Source organism: Desarmillaria tabescens (assembly GCF_030435595.1).
Source record: "Desarmillaria tabescens strain CCBAS 213 chromosome Unknown EV420scaffold_81, whole genome shotgun sequence".
Taxonomy (NCBI): Eukaryota; Fungi; Basidiomycota; class Agaricomycetes; order Agaricales; family Physalacriaceae; genus Desarmillaria; species Desarmillaria tabescens.
This window is the reverse complement of record NW_026848380.1, coordinates 94989-113369: the sequence shown is the minus strand read 5'-3', so window position 1 is coordinate 113369 and position 18381 is coordinate 94989. Positions and strand designations below refer to the sequence as shown.

Genomic DNA, 18381 nt, shown 5'->3' with positions numbered 1-18381 from the left:
TTATCTTCCTTGTTATAATGCACCTATGCGACAAAATTATCATTGTTTTTGGGGGGTGTTCAACTTACCCCAAGTAGCCGTACAAATGGATACCGCAGCAGCTGAGTGAAGACCTATATACAAGGAAGTTAGATTATCAGCTGGAATGAAAATGATTAGAACAACGACATACCCTTCGTTTCCTACCATACTGCAGAGGATAATAAACCAATTCATCCCAGAGAATCATCATCATCATCATCATTCCTGTTCTTGCATAACGCAATATACCAATATAGAGTCCACAGTAATAATAAATTCAATCGAAGAAACGTGTTACAGCGGTGCTTGATGAATATTTTGAGGTGATACATATAAAATAACATATAGTCCATGCCCACCGTGATAACAGCTACTGTTTCTTCTTCTTCGGTGCACTTGCCTTCCCATCACTATTTGGTGGCGCCTTCATCTTACCCGAATCACCATCAGCCTTCCACCGGCGTGCTGATACATTGTGGGAAGAACCTTTCACCCTCCAGTACGGTCATCCAAGGTGGGGTGAGGAACGATAGATGGTACGGTTATTGCACTAAATCACTCATGTCAGTACTGGAGGAAGGAGGGAAGAAAACATCAACACACCTTATCACACTCTAGCGCCTCCTCCTCCTTGCGACATATAATGCAGGCGTCACTCACTTCAACCTCGACAGGATGTCGTGGTAGCTCGCTCATCTTGTCCGATGGTCGAATGAGGAAAAGCGTCGTATTCTGTCCAGGAGTGACTGACAGCAGGTCGAAACCGGCCAACAGTTGATGTTTGATAGGTTTCGTTGCTGATTTGGGTTCAGATGGTCCCGGACCGAGTTCACCTATCCAGACATTAGTGTCGAGGTTTAGTATGGAACGGAAGGGAAGACTGTACCATTCGCAGCATTCTGACCCTCATGAAATGGTCATCACACCCTCATCCTCATCGTCTGGTGTTAGAGCCCAATGTGTCACACCTCCAGAAGCGGCGGCAGCAGTGATTTTGCAGCCCATGATGTCAGGCACGTACTGGAAGCTGCTATACGGTGAGTCTGATGACCCATCTCCAGAGTTCTTCCACTGGCCAATCATCAGTGAGTACCACAGCATGAAGTTAACAAAGGGGGTACGCACCACGCCGGTCATCCAGTACATTCTGCCCTTATCCACGATGACTGAGTTACTGGCCCCCACGATGAGTACACCTGTGTTCACTCCAGTGAATTGAGGCACCTGCTTGGGTTGGAGCGCATCGACCTGATTGCCTAGACCGAGATGACAGTAGCCGTTGTATCCCTAGACATGAATGGTACTGTAAAGAGCAGTTAGCAATGGAGAACGACATTGAAAGGTCTCGAATGAGAAGAGTAAGGACGAGCTCTAAACAGACATGAGGGTATGTGAAAAGGGCACAGGCGACACAGTGAAGAAGGAAAGGGTTCCAAGGCAAGAACGACATGAATTACGGACCCCTTCTTGTCCAGCGCAATCAAATGCTTCTGACTTGACGACAGCTGCGTAATCGTCTCAGCACTGAAATCTTTCACCAAGTAGGGTTCGTAAATGATATCGAACGTCGTCTTGTTTCCAGTCTTGATACCCTCCCCAGCCGTTCCATTGCTGAACTGGCCTTTCTCATCGGAACCAAAGGCATAGACTACAGAACACGACATTAGCGTCAGAGAGAGGGAGATAAGGACAATGGAGACGTACCCTTTCCACTCTCAGTCAGAACGCAAGAGAACGTTACCCTCACTGACGCTTTGACAGCTCTTGCTCGACATTCATCAGTACTAAAGAATGGTATGCACTTGACTCGGTGAGTTTCCAAAGTCACCTTTTAACCAAAGGATATCAATGTACCATCAACAAAGCCCAGCCATTGTTGTCCACAATAAACGAGTTCTGCATCATACAGTATTCATGCTGCGTCCCGGAAAGGTATGCAGATCACAGGAAATAGCAGGAAAGCCTCCAAGAAAGAGCACGACTGCACTATGCCAAATACTTGCTATGCAGATTTTCATGAGACTGGGTCTATTTTGAATGGGAACCAGTCTTTTGGTGGTGAGGGACACGCGTACGTTCCATCTGTCTAGGCGAATGTTCAGTCAACGAATTCCCATAAACGAGAAGGGTGAGCACTCACAATTTTCGATATAACCCCTGCTACCAATGCAATGCAGACCGTCGTTATTTTCTGGCTTAACCACGTAGCGGATGTCGGTAGTCCTTCAATTGATGCCGACTGAAATCTTCGCAGCAGTCTGTATGGCAGGGCCAATTTGGAGGAATAGATTGCTTTGAGGAAATGCATCATTTGAGTCTTCTGGGGCGTACGAGTATCCTTCCCTGGCTTCATCGAATCGGAACAATAATCCTTCTCCAGCGTCCGAACGCTACAATGAAGGATGAAAGTGAAGCACAACCCTCAAAGCTTCCTGCTGCTCCATCCCCACATGAAATGCGAGCTCGATCGTGCAGATCACCAGGTAACGACACTGCGGCTTTGATGACGTGAAATGGGCCAGCGTAGTCGGGACCGCTATATCTCCCTACAGTTTGTTGGCTGATGTCGGGACGAGGCCTCGTGTCAGGTTCATGGTGTAACGTGTAACTTCGATTGAAGAAATTTACGGGATGAAACTCACCTCTCTGAGTCGGCCGTGGAAAGGGTTTCATCAGCGATGAACTACCCAATTCAAGCATAACCAACAACTTTCTCGACGTCCATTGCGAAAAGGCTCATACATATTTCCTTCCTCGTCCTTCGTACCCTCCACTGCTGGGGTGTGCTGGTCAAGCACATCGTACCCTGTCATTGATGTAAATAGGGTGCGGGGCCCGAAGGGAATATGGAGAGGAAACGTGTACTGATGGCATCGTGGATGATCAGCATGCCTAGCTGATTGAGGATATCGATAACAGGAGTGATGATCACATGGTCGGCAGTCTACTTTGAGCACTGCTGGGGTGTGCCGGTCTTTTGACCCGAAAACCAGCATGCAAAAACTGGTACTATTTTGGACGTGTCTTTGGCCCAGAAGATTTGGTGTGAAAAGACCATGACAAATATAGCGCACTTTGTACTTAATTCTTTGTATCTGTATTTCAACCGAAAAAGAGCAAATGGAAAACATGCGGTCTTTGGACAGATCTTCGATCCAGTGGTCTTTGGAAACCAAAAACCTCCAATCTGATTACTGGTCTTTGGTTTGGTCTTTGGAACCGGTCTTTTGGGCAAAAAGACCAGAGGAACAAAGGAAAGAACAAAGGAAGTGATCCGAAGACCAATACAAAAACCGATCAAAAGACCGAACCAAAAACCAGTAATCAGATCAGAGGTTTTTGGTTTCCAAAGACCACTGGATCGAAGATCTGTCCAAAGACCGCATGTTTTCCATTTGCTCTTTTTCGGTTGAAATACAGATACAAAGAATTAAGTACAAAGTGCGCTATATTTGTCATGGTCTTTTCACACCAAATCTTCTGGGCCAAAGACACGTCCAAAATAGTACCAGTTTTTGCATGCTGGTTTTCGGGTCAAAAGACCGGCACACCCCAGCAGTGCTCAAAGTAGACTGCCGACCATGTGATCATCACTCCTGTTATCGATATCCTCAATCAGCTAGGCATGCTGATCATCCACGATGCCATCAGTACACGTTTCCTCTCCATATTCCCTTCAGGCCCCGCACCCTATTTACATCAATGACAGGGTACAATGTGCTTGATTCAGCAGTTCTTCCTTCGTCTTAAGGACTTGTGTCTGATGCAAAAGACGAGGTGTTTCAATGTGGTGGTGAGGATAGTCGAGACGTGGAATACCTTCTGTGTTGGAAAACAGGGTATCGGTTTGTTCCCAGTGTCACATGTGCAGTAGCAAGCCAATAGTATTGCGCTTGGCTGAGCTCTGCAAACGCATGAGGATCTATGCTACAGTACCTACTTTTATACTAAATGTACTTTTACTAGAACTTTCCATGCTTTTCCTCAGACTTCTACCTTAATAAGCAAACTCGGCATGATGCCGGATTGCCAAATCCCAACATTCTGGAATTTGGATACCAGGTCATCGTACTGGGAGAAGGTGAGGGCGCAGTTTCTGAAGGAGCATTTACATGGGTTGACGATGGGGTTTCGTGGCTCATGCCTCCTAGGACGACATTCGTGACAGAAACTATAGCGTCGTCAAAGCGATATGTAATATTTTGCTACGTGCAGTAAAGCTTTGTTGAGAGGAGACAGCATGGGTGAAGTCGTATTAGCAGAGAGAAAAGCTGCGGGAAGTCAGGATCAAAGCAGCAGCTTACGGGCTGGTTTATCCAGAATATTTTCCCAGTTGTCTACAACTACTATTTCAATCCACGTTCGCTATTGTCTTCTCAGCTCATTCATTAATTCAGACATTTACCCAGACAATTTATATAGGCCAGTCATATTGTCGTTGGTTCAGATCTCTAAGCCAAATCGATGTCTGGATTTGTGGATCGAATGTACATTAGTTGAACGAACTTGTATTTCGTCCTATATCTGGTATGCATTTCCTACAATAATCGGCATCTCGAATTGAACATTCTTTCATCTTTTACAGGGCCTGTGCCAGATATTTTGGCATGCTTTGTGACTTCAATATATATCCGCTCAAGAGTAAGCAGATGGTACAGGCAACCAAGGGTAACAAAGAGTCATTCAGCAACGGCTATAGGCAAGGACAACACCAGCTATTCAAACGAGATGCACATACAAAGGCTGTTATTGTTATTATTGGTCCTCAGCTTGCACTGAAAGCATGAGCATCTCGCAAAGGCCCATGTTTTGCCAGACAGCACAAGGAATAAGAAGAGCGATGCGAAGAACTCCAGCTAATCATCAGTGCTGTCACTTGGTGACAAGTTGAGCACGAATATCAAACAATTCGTTGCCCGACGTCCTCGACGAGCCTCAGAAGCTACACCTTAAGCAAATAACTCTGCAATACCAAGTGGATACGATGTTCAAATATGAATTACGACACAGACAGGAGACGCTCTAAGGCTTTTTGATACACTGGATAGGATTTCTTCTATGCCATGGCGAAGCTACCTGATTCTTAAACTTAGTTTGTAGCATATTGGAGGGACGAGGAATGCTCCGAAGACAAGATTGATGGGGTCAAGTAGTCATACTCTAGTACATTTTCGATGCTTGTCTTTTCGAATCCAACGGAGGATGATTGTCGTGCTTGAAGATACCATCTCTAGCGAGCGAAAGAAGCACAAATGCCAGATAACAGATTTTTTTCCACATTGATTTGCTCAGCTAGCAAAGGAACCAGTTCCTGCATACAAGGGAGTTTTCGAGGAAGACAAGGACATTCTTCTTCCCGACATGTCAATTACTCAGTTAGCGCTAGGACAGTGAAAAAGATCATGGGTACTTGATTGGTCATGATGCTTTATTCTGGATCATCAGCAGTGCGGCTGATGGAAAGTTGTGGCACACGTTGATAGTCCAGGCACTAATCTGCACAGCTTCGTTCTCACCACCAGGACAGCATGAGCAATACCTTCTGTGCAACCACATATTAATGCCTATCCACATTATCCAATTCGATGGTACATGTGGTTGTCTCACCTTCAATCCTTGTTATTCTAATTCCGCTACGGCTACTTTGCAGAGGTGCAACGGTGCGGGCATGAGTGGCGGGAGTTCTTGTATAAGATGGTAAGCACTTAAATGTAAGCAAAGTGCAGAAAATAACATATTTCAGAGACGTTTAACTTGGGACAATTATAACAGCCTCCCTGAGGTCACCCTCTCCGCCCTCATTGAGACTGGAAAGGCAGAATCAACCATTCCAGTGCTGAAGCAACGGTAGTACACTAGCACCATGCCTGTCATACAATCCGCTCTCGCAGACACTCGCTGTGCCTACCTCAGTATGAATGGGGTCTTGAAGGAGCTTAATGCAATACTCGGCACATCATATACTCTCAACCACCCCGTCTTGCCCTCCGTTCTTGAATCTTTCATCAGACAAGATTATGACTTTGGCACTCTCTATGCTCATGTGCGTCCGTAGTGGTATCGCCTGGAAATATTCAGATGCATCCACCAATCATGGAATAAGGATCGGGAAAGACGAGAATATTTGGTGATGAAAAGCAAATTCCCCGACTCGAGAAAGGCTTACCCTCGACGAGTCTGGGATCTCTATGCTAATCGGGTGTTACCATGCTGGGTTCCCTTGGACATGTGTCCATCACCAATATCACATGCATGGGTGTCTGATGACGAGTGCATTGAGGTGTGGACTCCCATCAATGGTTATGAATGGCCTGTGCCGATTCCCAAAGATACGGACCTCAATCTTGTCCGGATTGAGTTGTTGAACCTTGGAATGGAATATGTTTGGTTAGATGTTTTGTGTTTGAGGCAAAAAGGTGGGCAGAGGGAGGATTTGCACAGAGAAGAGTGGAAGATCGACGTGCCTACCATCGGAGCTGTCTATCTCTGTACAAGGGTGGTGTATTACCTCAACGGGCTGGGCCGACCTTTTTTCCTGAAGTCAGGAGACTTGAAAAGTGATCGGTCTTGGTTCAGGCGTGCATGGATGCTGCAGGAGGCCAGCAATATGTATATCATTGCTGGGGAGAGCGACGTTCACCAGATGGATGCAAAAATGCAAAGGATAGTCGACAGACGCCTAAAATCGTTGCAGGATTTGATGTTTAAGAGTGTGTTTTTGATCCTGCAGAACATGCAGAATCGGGTATCGACAAATCCTTGGGATAGAGTCACAGGCCTGGCATATCCTCTCTGCCAGAAGTTTATCCTGATATACAATGAAGACGAGTCTGAAGAGGATGCCTGGGGATCACTAGTGGATGCCATGCGTATGGAACACCACGCGGGTTTGCTTTTTATATACCCTGAACCTGGGAATGGACGTAAATGTTGGAGGCCATCATGGGATCAGATAATGAAAATGTGACCTCTATCATGGCCTCGCTCTCATTCAGTTTCCAAATCGGTGTCCTTTAGTGTTGATCGGAAAGGTACTGACATGTTGTACCAGTGCTGGGGTGTGAAGTCAGGTATTGTGCATGGATTGGGAGCAGTATCAAAGAAAAAGAAAGTGAAGCCCTGATCGGGCGAGTTGGTGGTTTCAGGAGAAACTGGGGTCTGTACACTTAAGATCCTTGCTGATCATGTTTACCCCATACCTGATGGCTCGTATACCCTCTGGCAACCATAGCATTTATCCCTCATTACATTTGGTTGTCAGGCAGCAATGATGGGATGGGAAGTTTGAAAAAGTTTCGGTGATTCAACTGGCAGATCGTGACGAACGCTTGAAGCTCTGGAAAATATGTCTGGACTCTCTGTGTGGTGATATAGTTCTTTGCTGAAAATAGGCCAATGGCTTGGTTTGTGTCAGTCTAACGATGGAGAAGCACGATGAAGAGTAGGCCTGGGGCATTTTTTAAACTTGGAAGAGTTCTCAATAGCCACAATGTTGTGTCTCTTTCTCTCAACCTACTTTCTTATACTATATTCCTAGGATCCCTTTGTTGAATGGACGTTTCAGTACCTGAGGAAGTGGAGAAAAAGCCAATAAGGACAGGGCACTAGAAATTCAGTGTGGTCACCGGCGTGGTACCATGCTGGCATGGTCATGTGCCATGCCAGCCACACAAGTCCTTAGTTGAACTTGAGTTGAACTTGCCTTGACTGTACATATATACTGTGCAATGATAAGAATACTTCACTAAACATATACTTGTATCTATTTCTTATTCATTAGTAAATTGTCTGGAACAAACAGGCCTTTGTTTGAAAATGTTTTAAAGCTCAAATTTTGCTAATTAGAGGTTTCATACCATCAAATCTCGGATTCCTAGGTGCCATTGTCTCTTCCATGTGTATCTATGATTATGAAAAGGATAAATATGAAAACTTAGCTACTCTCTCATTTTACCAGCTTGAAGTTGCTAATCCAAAGATGTCACAACACTAGAACATTGATTCAACATTGACATCACATCAATTCCTCTTTGAATGCTCCAATACTGACGGAATTGATCATTTAATTCTCACCAGAACAGTCCTTCGATATGTACCACTATACCTTGGACCACGCCAGTGACCATGCCAGTGTACCTCGCAGCCATGCCACCATGCTGCCACGCTGCCACACCATGCCAGCAGACCACACACAGCTACGCTGACCAACCATGCTGCCATGCCGACCACACAGGCACTATATAGAGACCATGCCAGCCCCTATAAGGCTCCCCTCAGAAAGTGTATCATTCGTACAATTACCTCTTAATTGGCTTGTTTCTTTGGTGTCATTCATACCAAATATAGATATTAGAACTCCATATTCTTCTCATCATCTTCTCATCATCTCCTCTTCACTGGAAACCCCACATTGTGCACCTTGTTACTTATAGCTTAGCAGACTGCCTCTAAGACCTTTTCATACTGTTAGGATACTTGTAAAATTATTTACTTCAGCTACAATCCTTTTGATGTTTGATATTTTCATGATACTGACCATATTTTGAACATCAGTAAGTTAGCATCTGTATGATATGCATGGGGCCATGTGAATCATGCGAGCTATACCAGTATGCACATGTATGGCTTGATAAGGTACCTGCGTAAATTTATACACTCTGTATAATTGATTATACTTATCACGCACAGCTATACACCTGTCCGATGCCACGTATATCTAGTATACAGCCATGCTTCCATACCAGCTGGCTTTTGTATACAGCTTGCCTGTAGCACAGGCACAGATTTGATAAAAAACGGTTTGATATTCTATTTCCAAGACAACGATACAACCATAAAGCGTACGCTACGAGTCATCCCACTATCTGTACTGCTGATTCTTTGAATATCACTGAAGGAACCACTGAGAATTGGCACTGTTCAATGATAATGAAGTGAAGACAAACCTAGGCTAGTCTGATAGCTCAATATCATTGGCAGACAGCGGTTTCATTCCCTTGTCGCTGCTCACACCCCCCATGGCTTGCTCCAACTGTGCCGCCGTTGCTAAGCCCTTTTTCTTGATTATAACTTCAGCATGGGAAAAGATGTCGTCCCATTTTTCCGCCATGAGAGCAGAGGCATGGGGATAGTAGAAAGATCGTGCCTCTTTCCCCCAGGGATCGTCCTTGAAGCTGTTGGGAGTGTTCTTTGCACCTCGTCATCCATTGCTGCTTGTACTTGCACCATTCGCAGCAAGAGAGTTAAAGCCCAATTGCCACAGTGTGAGCGCTCGTCTGACCTATATCTCAAGGATGTAGATAGCCATCATCGCAAGAAATAAGGAGGACTCACCGTGGCACAAGTTAATGCCATAGCTCCTGCCAGATCTCCATAGTTCCCTCCATTTTGTTGCGAAGTCGCCGTGAAAACCATATTCATGTGGAAGGCAAAGACATCGATCACCAGCCATCCACGGAATGCTCCACGATTTTCCTGTACATTGTCTCAGCTGCTCGTCAGACAGCACAAAAGAACATTCACATTACCGTCTTATCTGGAAACTCATATAAATACCTGAAGGATGCCAGCATGTCTTGAACCCAATCGCATCGACGCTCGACCGTATCATACTGCTTCATGTCCTCTTGAAGCCAAAGGTTGTCCATACAGGCCATGGCATACTTTCCGATTTCACTCCTATAGGTTTGCATTGCAGACATGGTCTGGATACAGAAATATATTCAAAAACTTATCAGAGGCAAAGGATGACTGACCACACAATAGATGGCTGGATGATCTACTCGCTTGATGGTTTTTCCTTCGTACTGTACAGTTTCCTGGAGGTTCCCAAAGAATCGGATCCACTCTTGCACGACAACATCCTTGAAATTGGGGTGATTATTCGAGCCAAAGGGGTCACCGAGAGAAGCGCTCCAGTCGATGACACGAGGGATGATTTTTTGCTGCCAGGTTTGGAGGTGGTGGGAGGAAAGAGGTAAGTCCTTATTTGTCCATTGAGTCCGCGCTTTTGCCGGTTTCTTCTCATGCTCCTTCTTGTTGATGTCAGCCACTGCCACAGGCTGGAGAACGACTTCACGCTCTCTCTGAGGGACCTGTTAGCTGATATGCTCTCCCATAAACGAAACCGAACCTTGATTTCACTCTTACGGCCGCCTTTTGCTGCCCTGGCCGCCTCTGTGACTTCGTGTGCTTCCTCTTTTTCTAGCATGCTGCCTTGGTCAAACTGGCTCTCGGCAGCACCATCAATGGAGGTATTAGATACCAAGGCATTGGGCTGTGTGTATACTGCCTCCCAATCCTTAGCAAGTCCTCCGACAGCACTCCCTCTACTATGCTTTTGAGGCTCGACTCTGAGAATTCCATGCAGTGAGTAAATTCATTTTTCTTGCACGCGAGGCTCACCTATCATCTAAAGAGCTGGTTTCTTTACGCTTCTGACCTGGCCTTCCCTTCGAGACTCCAACGACAGTGGGAGGGACCTCACGTATAGCATTAATTGACTCTCTCGCAGCACACTTAGCTCTCTGTAAGAAGTCCGTTAGCTAGTTAGAAGAGTACTAATTAGTGACATACTTTAGCCTTCTCCACTTTGAGTGCTCGCTCATGTTGAGCTATCGTCTTTCTCTGCTCAATGGTTTGCACTCTTTTCCACTCATGGAATGCTTCAAGCTCAGCCGCCTCGGCCTTCGTGAGATTTTGGGTGCTGCTATCCTCCAGGTCAGATGAGGGCTGCCAGTTCTCATCATTGTCACTGTCATAATCATCGCCCACAGCCAGCCTACTCTCTGATTGGCCATCGCTACTGTCCATGGCGAGGACTGCACTGTCAACATCCATGAGACCTTCGGAATCGGTGTCTGGTGGTGCGACTGGTGGCAGTTCAATGGAATCGTCAGGATCCTCTCCGAGTCCAACTATGATGTTGATGGCTTGGTCCAAGTCCACCTTCAGAGACTGACAAGTGTCAACTATATCTGTGCTGGGTATGCATGGTGTCGGTTCTTGGCTGACAGCGCCCATGGCATATCGGCTACTCTGTCGAGGTGCTTTTGGTAAGTTGTCGCTCTCCAAATCAGGGCACAAGGAATGACAAGTCTTAGCCACCAACACTTGCTTATCCTCAAAAGCAGCTACTCGAGCCTGCACTCGCTCACTCCCCTTCTGCTTCCCTGCTTTTTCCACTGCAAGTTTTTCCTTCTTTTCCTTTGCCAGCCGTTCCTTGGCCTCCTTTTCCTCTTGTATCTGTTCACGAGTACGCTTCCGGAGTTCGGTAGGGATCTGAACTTGGCGTGCACAAGTCGCAGGACGGTCGGACATTGTTGGAGAGGACAAAGAGACTAGAAATATGGGAAGGGATTTTAGTTCAGGAGAGTGCGGAACTTAGTTGAATTTTTTTGCATGGTTGGGTAAGCTATTTGAAAATCGAAATTGCATGCTTAGCTCTTACCACCATGCCTCGCAGTGCACCCAGACATGTTACAGACCAGATTGCATGCCCATATGGATGTGGAAGGACCTTTTGTTCGCAACAAGGATGTACTCAGCATGTTGCTATTCACAGGCAGGACCCAATCTGACGTTATCCTGAGCCAGCGACCACTATGACATCAACCACACGATATCCACATTCTTCACATTCTCCACGCACAGATCGTCCTCCATCACCTAATGTTGATGAAAATGACTTTCCTGAGCATGAACATGCAGAGCCTGAAAACTCGTATGACTCAAAGAAATACCATCCCTATTTAAATGGTAAAAATCTTCGTATACAAGAAACCATGGTACTCACATACCTTCTCGAATCTCTAGGTATTCCTTGTGATGAACATGGGCAAGATTTGCCACCGAATTCCCCACCGCCTTCTTTTCCACCACAGAATGAAAATGCGTGGGCTCCTTTTGAAGATGAGGTTCAGTTCCGCATCGCTGACTTTCTTTTTCAGAAGGTTGAGATGTCACAGGGAGATATCAACCACCTGATGGAGCTTTGGAACCTCTCGATGCTGGATCACGATGCTTTTGGGCCATTCCAAAATCATGACGACATGTACAAGGCGATTGACGAGATTCAGCTAGGCAGTGCACCATGGAAGTGCTTCATATGCCCTCCCGATCCAGATCTCCCTCCATCAGCACCCGATTGGCAATGCCAGTCATACCAGGTGTGGTATCGTGACCCTACAGTGCTTATCGCAAATATGTTGGCCAATCCGGACTTTGCAAAGGAATTTGAGACAACTCCATACATTCACCTCGGACCTGATGGAAAGTGACGTTGGAGCGAGTTCATGTCCGGGAACTTCTCATGGTGACATGCGGTATGCCAAATGTATATAATTCTTGTTCTTCTTACTGATGATATTGATGCAGACTGAAATATATGAAGCGGATCCCACCACATATGGCACCATGCTAGTACCTATTATTCTCGGCAGCGACAAGACAACAGTCTCTGTAGCAACTGGAAACGTCAAGTATCATCCAGCCTATATCTCTATTGGCAACATCCTTAACCGTGCTTGGCGTGCCCATCGGAATGCTGTTATACCTTTTGCCTTCTTAGCCATACCTAAATGTATGTTGGCCATTCTCACTGGAGTTATTCTCATACTAATTGCCCACAGCGGATCGCAAATATGACAATGATGTCCAGTTTCGCAACTTTAAGTGCAAGCTCTATCACGCGTCACTGGCTGCAATTCTCCATTCGCTCAAGCCAGGAATGACTACGCCAGTGGTGCAGCGTTGCCCTGACGGTCACTTTCGGAGGATTATCTATGACTTGGCAGCATATATTGCAGACTATCCTGAGCAGGTCCTCCTTGCTGGTGTCATGTCAGGCTGGTGTGTAAAGTGAGTTGATCTTCTTTGGGCAACAGTAAGTCTAACTATTCTCAGGTGTACTGCTCTGGCCTCAGATCTGGACAAGCCAGCAGGCCTATGCTCTCGCGAACATACAGAAATGCTACGACAGGAATTCAGCCAGGACAGCGGCTTGTTATGGGACAATTATGGCATCGACGATGAAATCTGGGTAAGCCCCTGGTTCTCAGCGATGTGTACAGTTCTCATTGTTCCGCATAGCCATTCACTTTGGAATTCCCCTGAGCGGATATTCATGAGATGCTCACATCAGACCTGCTTCACCAGATTATCAAAGGATCATTCAAAGATCATCTCATAGAATGGGTAGGAGAGTACCTTGAGATGACAGTTGGGGCAGCACGAGCAAAGGAAATTATGGATGACATTGACCAGCAGTAGGGTATAAGTTTACGTCTTATTTACAGCATTGACTGACTATATCATTGATAGCATTGCTGCAACTCCTCTGTTTCCTGGTTTATGGTGATTCCCTCATGGTCGGCGCTTCAAGCAATGGACTGGTGATGACTCAAAGGCATTGATGAAGGTATGAATGCATCTATAGTCCTTATCCCTGCTCATACATGCCCATAGGTCTATCTGGCAGCGATAGCTGACTATGTGGATGACGAGATTGTTCGCACATTTGCTGCCTTTTTGGACTTCTGCTATCTGGTTCGGCGGTCTGATATTGATGAGAATACACTTTTCTCAATCTCGGAGGCTGTTGGTCGCTTCCAGCACCATCGCAAGATTTTCATTACTATGGGTATTCGCGATGATTTCAACCTTCCATGCCAGCGTGCTATGATCCATTATGTGCAGCATATCATAGAATTTGGTGTCCCAAATGGCCTGTGCTCATCGATAACCGAATCCCGTCATATTACCGCAGTCAAAAAGCCCTGGCATTGTTCAAATCGCTATCAAGCTCTTAGCCAAATGCTACTGACTAATCAACAGTTGGACAAGCTCAATGCTTTACGTTCTGAGCTCGTTCAGAGTGGTCTAATCCCTCCTACTCATGCACCACCTCCGGATCCATTCGAAACAGGCGATGAAGACAGTGGCCCTGTTGACGATGAACATCTCTTAGCACATGTCTATCGGGCACAAACACGAGGTATGGGATTGTTCATGTGGTAATGCCTTACCATCCAAACTGAGTCTGGTTTTAGAGCGTGGTTATCCGAGAGACATTGATGTGCTTGCACAGCACATCAAGCAGCCGCTACTGACAGAGCTTACTCGCCGATTTCTTTATGAACAGCTGTATGATGCCCCGGCAGATCTCATCGATATTGACATGTGCCCATTCATCAATTCCAATGTTTATGTATATCACTCAGCGGTCACATGCTTCTATGCACCGAGTGATATATCTGGTATCCGTGGTATGCATCAAGAGCGAGTTCACTCAATGCCATCATGGTATGGACATGTCCGTCATGATTGTGATTTTGTGGTAGAGAACGAGGATCGGGCTGGATTCTGGGGAATGAGCGTTGTTCATATTCTTTTATTCTTTTCTTTTGTTCATGATGGTATCAAATATCCATGTGCACTTGTCCACTGGTTCAAGAAGCATGGACAATGGCCCGACACGATAACGGGAATGTGGATCGTCAAGCCGGATCATCGGGGGAGGGACCAACATCCATGGGTTAGTGTGGTTCACCTGGATTCTTTGCTTCATGGTGCACATCTTCTTCCAGTCTTTGGACATCGGTCTATGCCGCTCAATTTCCACTACTCCTACTCTCTAGATTGTTTCCAAGCTTTCTATGTTGTAACCAGGGACTCCGGTTACTCACCGGCTACTTCCGGGATACTCAGATAGGCAGTAGCGTACGATTCTCTCTCTCTAGCTTACCATCACCTGTCTCGTCTCGATGTCCTTACAGAGCTCGTTCCTCGCACTTCGTGTGATTGAGTTCTCTAGTGTTGCTCCGTGGCTACGAGCCTAACAGGTGATGGTAAGCTAGAGAGAGAGAATCGTATGCTACTGCCTATCTGAGTATCCCGGAAGTAGCCGGTGAATATTGATCATCATGCAAACGAAATAGTATTTTAAAGCATAATTGATATATGATTTGTCAAGCCAATATGATTGCCCCAAAATTGTTGGGACTTAGGGCTTGTCAGAAAGTTTGTTCCAAAAAGGTTACACCGAGCTGAAATTGAACCCAAGACCAACCCGAAAATAGAGATATACCACATCACACAACTATTTAACCATACCAGAATGTATATAGGTATAACATGTATAATAAGGTCAGATATGCATGGGCATGCATAGCATTGCATGACCCGGAATTCCATATACCAACCATGTTTGCCATACAAACCATATGGCTGTGAACTTACTGATGAAGCATTTTGATGTCCCACCAAAGATGTCATATTAAACCTTACAGGTATTCAATGTTCATACTCAAACTAATTCTATGCAAGGAGTGACAGAAAAGAACGGAACGCGTCGACTCTCGAGTAGCGTTTGATGGACTTGATCAACTTTTGATCGGAGTCCCACAATTTGTCGACCACGCTGATGACCACGCCGCCATGCCGCCACGCTCCACGCTCCCACGCCGCCACGCAGGCTACCACGCTGAATTCTTCTTGCCCTTACTAAGTCCTATGGCTACTCGTGATGGAATCATCTCCCATTTCAAACTAACCAATTTTCGTAAATAATAGGAGATGTTGGTCAAATAGTCTTAGAGCTCAGCGGAAAGGTTGGACAAGGCTGGCCTCACAGATGAGATGTATGAAATGTTAGAGATATAGCCATAGAGATACTTATATCCTATCGCATAACGACACTAAAAGATGGTGGTAGGAGAAACAGACATCCTTCGTTTCTTTGCTTTGCTTAGTTAACCGTGCCGAATCTGAATCCGCGTCCGCATACGAGCGGGAACAAGGATCATTGTTCAAAGGTGCCAATTCCGAGTACATATGGTATTAGATTCTATCTATGTTTGGAATTGGGACTAGCCCTCCACTTATGTTCCATATACTGGTTCTGATCTCATATCCTATCAGTAAATGGCTTCGAGAAGAGAAATAGATGTGCACAAGAGTAAACCACCTCGCTATGTGCTTCCGGGACTCCAAAGATGCCTCGGATACTGCGGCGCCCTCAATCATTTCTGATATGACTGCGTACCAAAGGTAATGAATGTCGTCACTGCATTTCCTCGTGAGGATAATTATCTTGACAGGGGTTTACCCATCGCAGAAGCGCAGTTCACGGAGCCATGAACAGTGAAGCCCACGTAATCCATTCATTTAGGGCTAGAATGATATCAGTTTGATCTTAACAACTGATATTCGTACTGACGAAACTGAGATCTAGCTGGAGTGTTAATGCTGGTACAAGGAAGACTAATCTTGACTACATACGCGTACAGGGTGTTCAGGGTGATAACTGTCCTAGCCTTCGTCTGGCATTCGGACGTGACGAGCGGGCATGTAAGCATTCTTAGAAGGGTACGCACTCTTTGCGGCCTGATCAGGACATGTTGGAAGCGAAGGCAAGGATGGCAACCCAGGAATGTTGATGTACGTCGGTCAAAACACCGTATCGATGATGATAAGTACGAGAAAAACGAGTAAAACGACGTCCTACGAACACGTCAATACATCGTTCTGCAAAGCCTCGATCTCTCGAGAGGAAGAAAGGCAGTCTAAAGAAATAAGAAGTGCGAGACGAAAGCGAGAGGTATCTACTCGTTTCACGGAGCGAAAGATGAACTTGGAGCCAAACATCGCTACAATTCTGATTTTAGCTTTCAAAGATATCGATACGACAAAAACACACCTGATTCCGGAAAACTCTTGTAACGCATCGCGAAATTTTAGTAGACATGGCTAGATCCAGGTGGACAGGTATACTTAACTCCACGAGGGCACGCAAATTTTATATCCTCGTGAGCTGAAAATATCACACGGAAATGCAATCAACTGCTTGAACAGAGGAATGGGAATCTTATGTCTGATTTTCAAATGTTGATAAGAGGCGGCGAGTCTAAGTGTGAGAGTTCACACCACCTATTGATCAGTGAAATAGCACAGAGTAAGGCGTCGGACCATAAGGAGCCCTGTGTCGTCTCAATTCTTGGTTTTCGGTTCATGTGCACACAGAAAATTGAAAACACGATCGTTTAGAACTCCAGTATAAAATCTGAATGGTAAGTCAGACAAGTGGTTGTCAAGCAGAAGGACGGCAACATACAGTTATGAACCAAAAACGAGGCTGACGTGGCACTCAATCAATTTGTGGTGGAACACTACCAAGAAGTGAGGCGAGAGTCGTATCAAACTATCAACTAAAGGCGACTAACCCGACAAACTAAACGATCTTTGAGAAGAACGGCCCATTGGGATTAGTGCGAGTGACGTCCTCGGACCTCGGCAAGAAGTCAAAGTCTCGGCTCGTCTGGTTTATAGATTTGGAACAAGAAACCTTCGACAGCGTCAAAGCGTTACAACAGAGAATAAAGATGACTCACCTCAAAGCATCAGACCTTGAATTGAAAACTTAAAGAGCACAACCAATATCTGTCAGATCGGTTATTGACCCGTGATTTGCGACCTCGACGACACTAGCCCCTCCATCCAGGAATCGTTTTCTGATAGCCATGCCACCAATTTCAGGATGAAGACTGGGGCCAAGTCCATGATATAGAGCGTCTATTGAAGAAAATTTTAGGAATGGAGCTTTGAGGAGGCGGGATGGACTGGTGAAGTGAGGAAAAGGGTTTTACGAGAAAACCCTTGATCGAAGCCTGTGAGGGAACCCCGGACACCCCGTGCGCACGCACCGGGTTTGTTTGGCACCCAGAGAAGCAAACAAAGCACGCTTCTTTCCCTTTCGCCCTCATGCTACTGTGCCGTATATGCCCTCTCCAAAACTCCCGACCACTTTATGAACTGGACTAACCCCAGGAGGAGCAACGAGGCTAATCTGCCATAACCAGGTTCTTGCGCTCCACCTTTCGACTGGTTTTCCTAGAAGACGAATACAGGGACCTTCAAGTCAGCCCGAGCTGCCTTGGAGTTGGACTTTTTGCCGAGACGTCAACATGGAACACGCTAGGAGGATGAGGAGGACAGGTAAGAATTGCAATGCGTTAAGAAGGTTCCTGCGCCTGATCTAGGACGCAGATATGCTGATCACACGCAAGACTATGGACGCTCATATCTGGTCGTTACTGCCACTATCGACGCGCTCTCCCCGTCTCTGTGGTCTCATCATTTTGATGAACGTACGGAGGCCGTTCGTGTTCTGATGCGATGCATCCTGACTAGCTCGAGTTGCGTAGTGATGGATGTGTCGCCGGCATCTAGACGGTAAACGAGGGACGGGAGGGTTGGGTATTCGGCGCATTCTCAGTGAGCTGTGGAGAGAAGGGATAAGAGGTAAGTAATCGTTTGTCGAGTCATTGACTTTAAGCAGCTCATACTATTCTTGCAGGATGGATG

The 18381-nt window shown here is 45.9% G+C and overlaps 4 protein-coding genes across 4 annotated transcripts; 2 read left to right on the top strand and 2 right to left on the bottom strand.

Moving 5' to 3' along the window:
• Positions 1 to 526: 526 nt before the first annotated feature.
• Positions 527 to 1685, bottom strand: EV420DRAFT_1733429 (regulator of chromosome condensation 1/beta-lactamase-inhibitor protein II; the record flags this gene model as incomplete). Its single annotated transcript, XM_060479953.1, has 5 exons — positions 527 to 571; positions 625 to 854; positions 948 to 1092; positions 1147 to 1308; positions 1479 to 1685. 5 exons carry the CDS (start codon positions 1683 to 1685, stop codon positions 527 to 529), a joined length of 789 nt encoding a protein of 262 aa, XP_060323412.1.
• A 4199-nt stretch (positions 1686 to 5884) lies between these two features.
• On the top strand, positions 5885 to 6988 carry EV420DRAFT_1650728 (uncharacterized protein; the record flags this gene model as incomplete). The annotated part of the gene is made up of 2 exons (XM_060478492.1): positions 5885 to 6064; positions 6125 to 6988. 2 exons carry the CDS (start codon positions 5885 to 5887, stop codon positions 6986 to 6988), a joined length of 1044 nt encoding a protein of 347 aa, XP_060323411.1.
• A 1983-nt stretch (positions 6989 to 8971) lies between these two features.
• On the bottom strand, positions 8972 to 11340 carry EV420DRAFT_1486144 (uncharacterized protein; the record flags this gene model as incomplete). The annotated part of the gene is made up of 8 exons (XM_060470350.1): positions 8972 to 9216; positions 9241 to 9301; positions 9355 to 9495; positions 9549 to 9725; positions 9777 to 10115; positions 10154 to 10373; positions 10426 to 10547; positions 10597 to 11340. The coding sequence occupies 8 exons, from the start codon at positions 11338 to 11340 to the stop codon at positions 8972 to 8974; spliced, it is 2049 nt and encodes a 682-aa protein (XP_060323410.1).
• A 284-nt stretch (positions 11341 to 11624) lies between these two features.
• On the top strand, positions 11625 to 14965 carry EV420DRAFT_1623156 (uncharacterized protein; the record flags this gene model as incomplete). The annotated part of the gene is made up of 11 exons (XM_060475910.1): positions 11625 to 11778; positions 11836 to 12295; positions 12462 to 12601; positions 12651 to 12879; positions 12925 to 13023; positions 13080 to 13099; positions 13136 to 13239; positions 13403 to 13438; positions 13486 to 14014; positions 14070 to 14680; positions 14924 to 14965. 11 exons carry the CDS (start codon positions 11625 to 11627, stop codon positions 14963 to 14965), a joined length of 2424 nt encoding a protein of 807 aa, XP_060323409.1.
• Positions 14966 to 18381: the final 3416 nt, after the last annotated feature.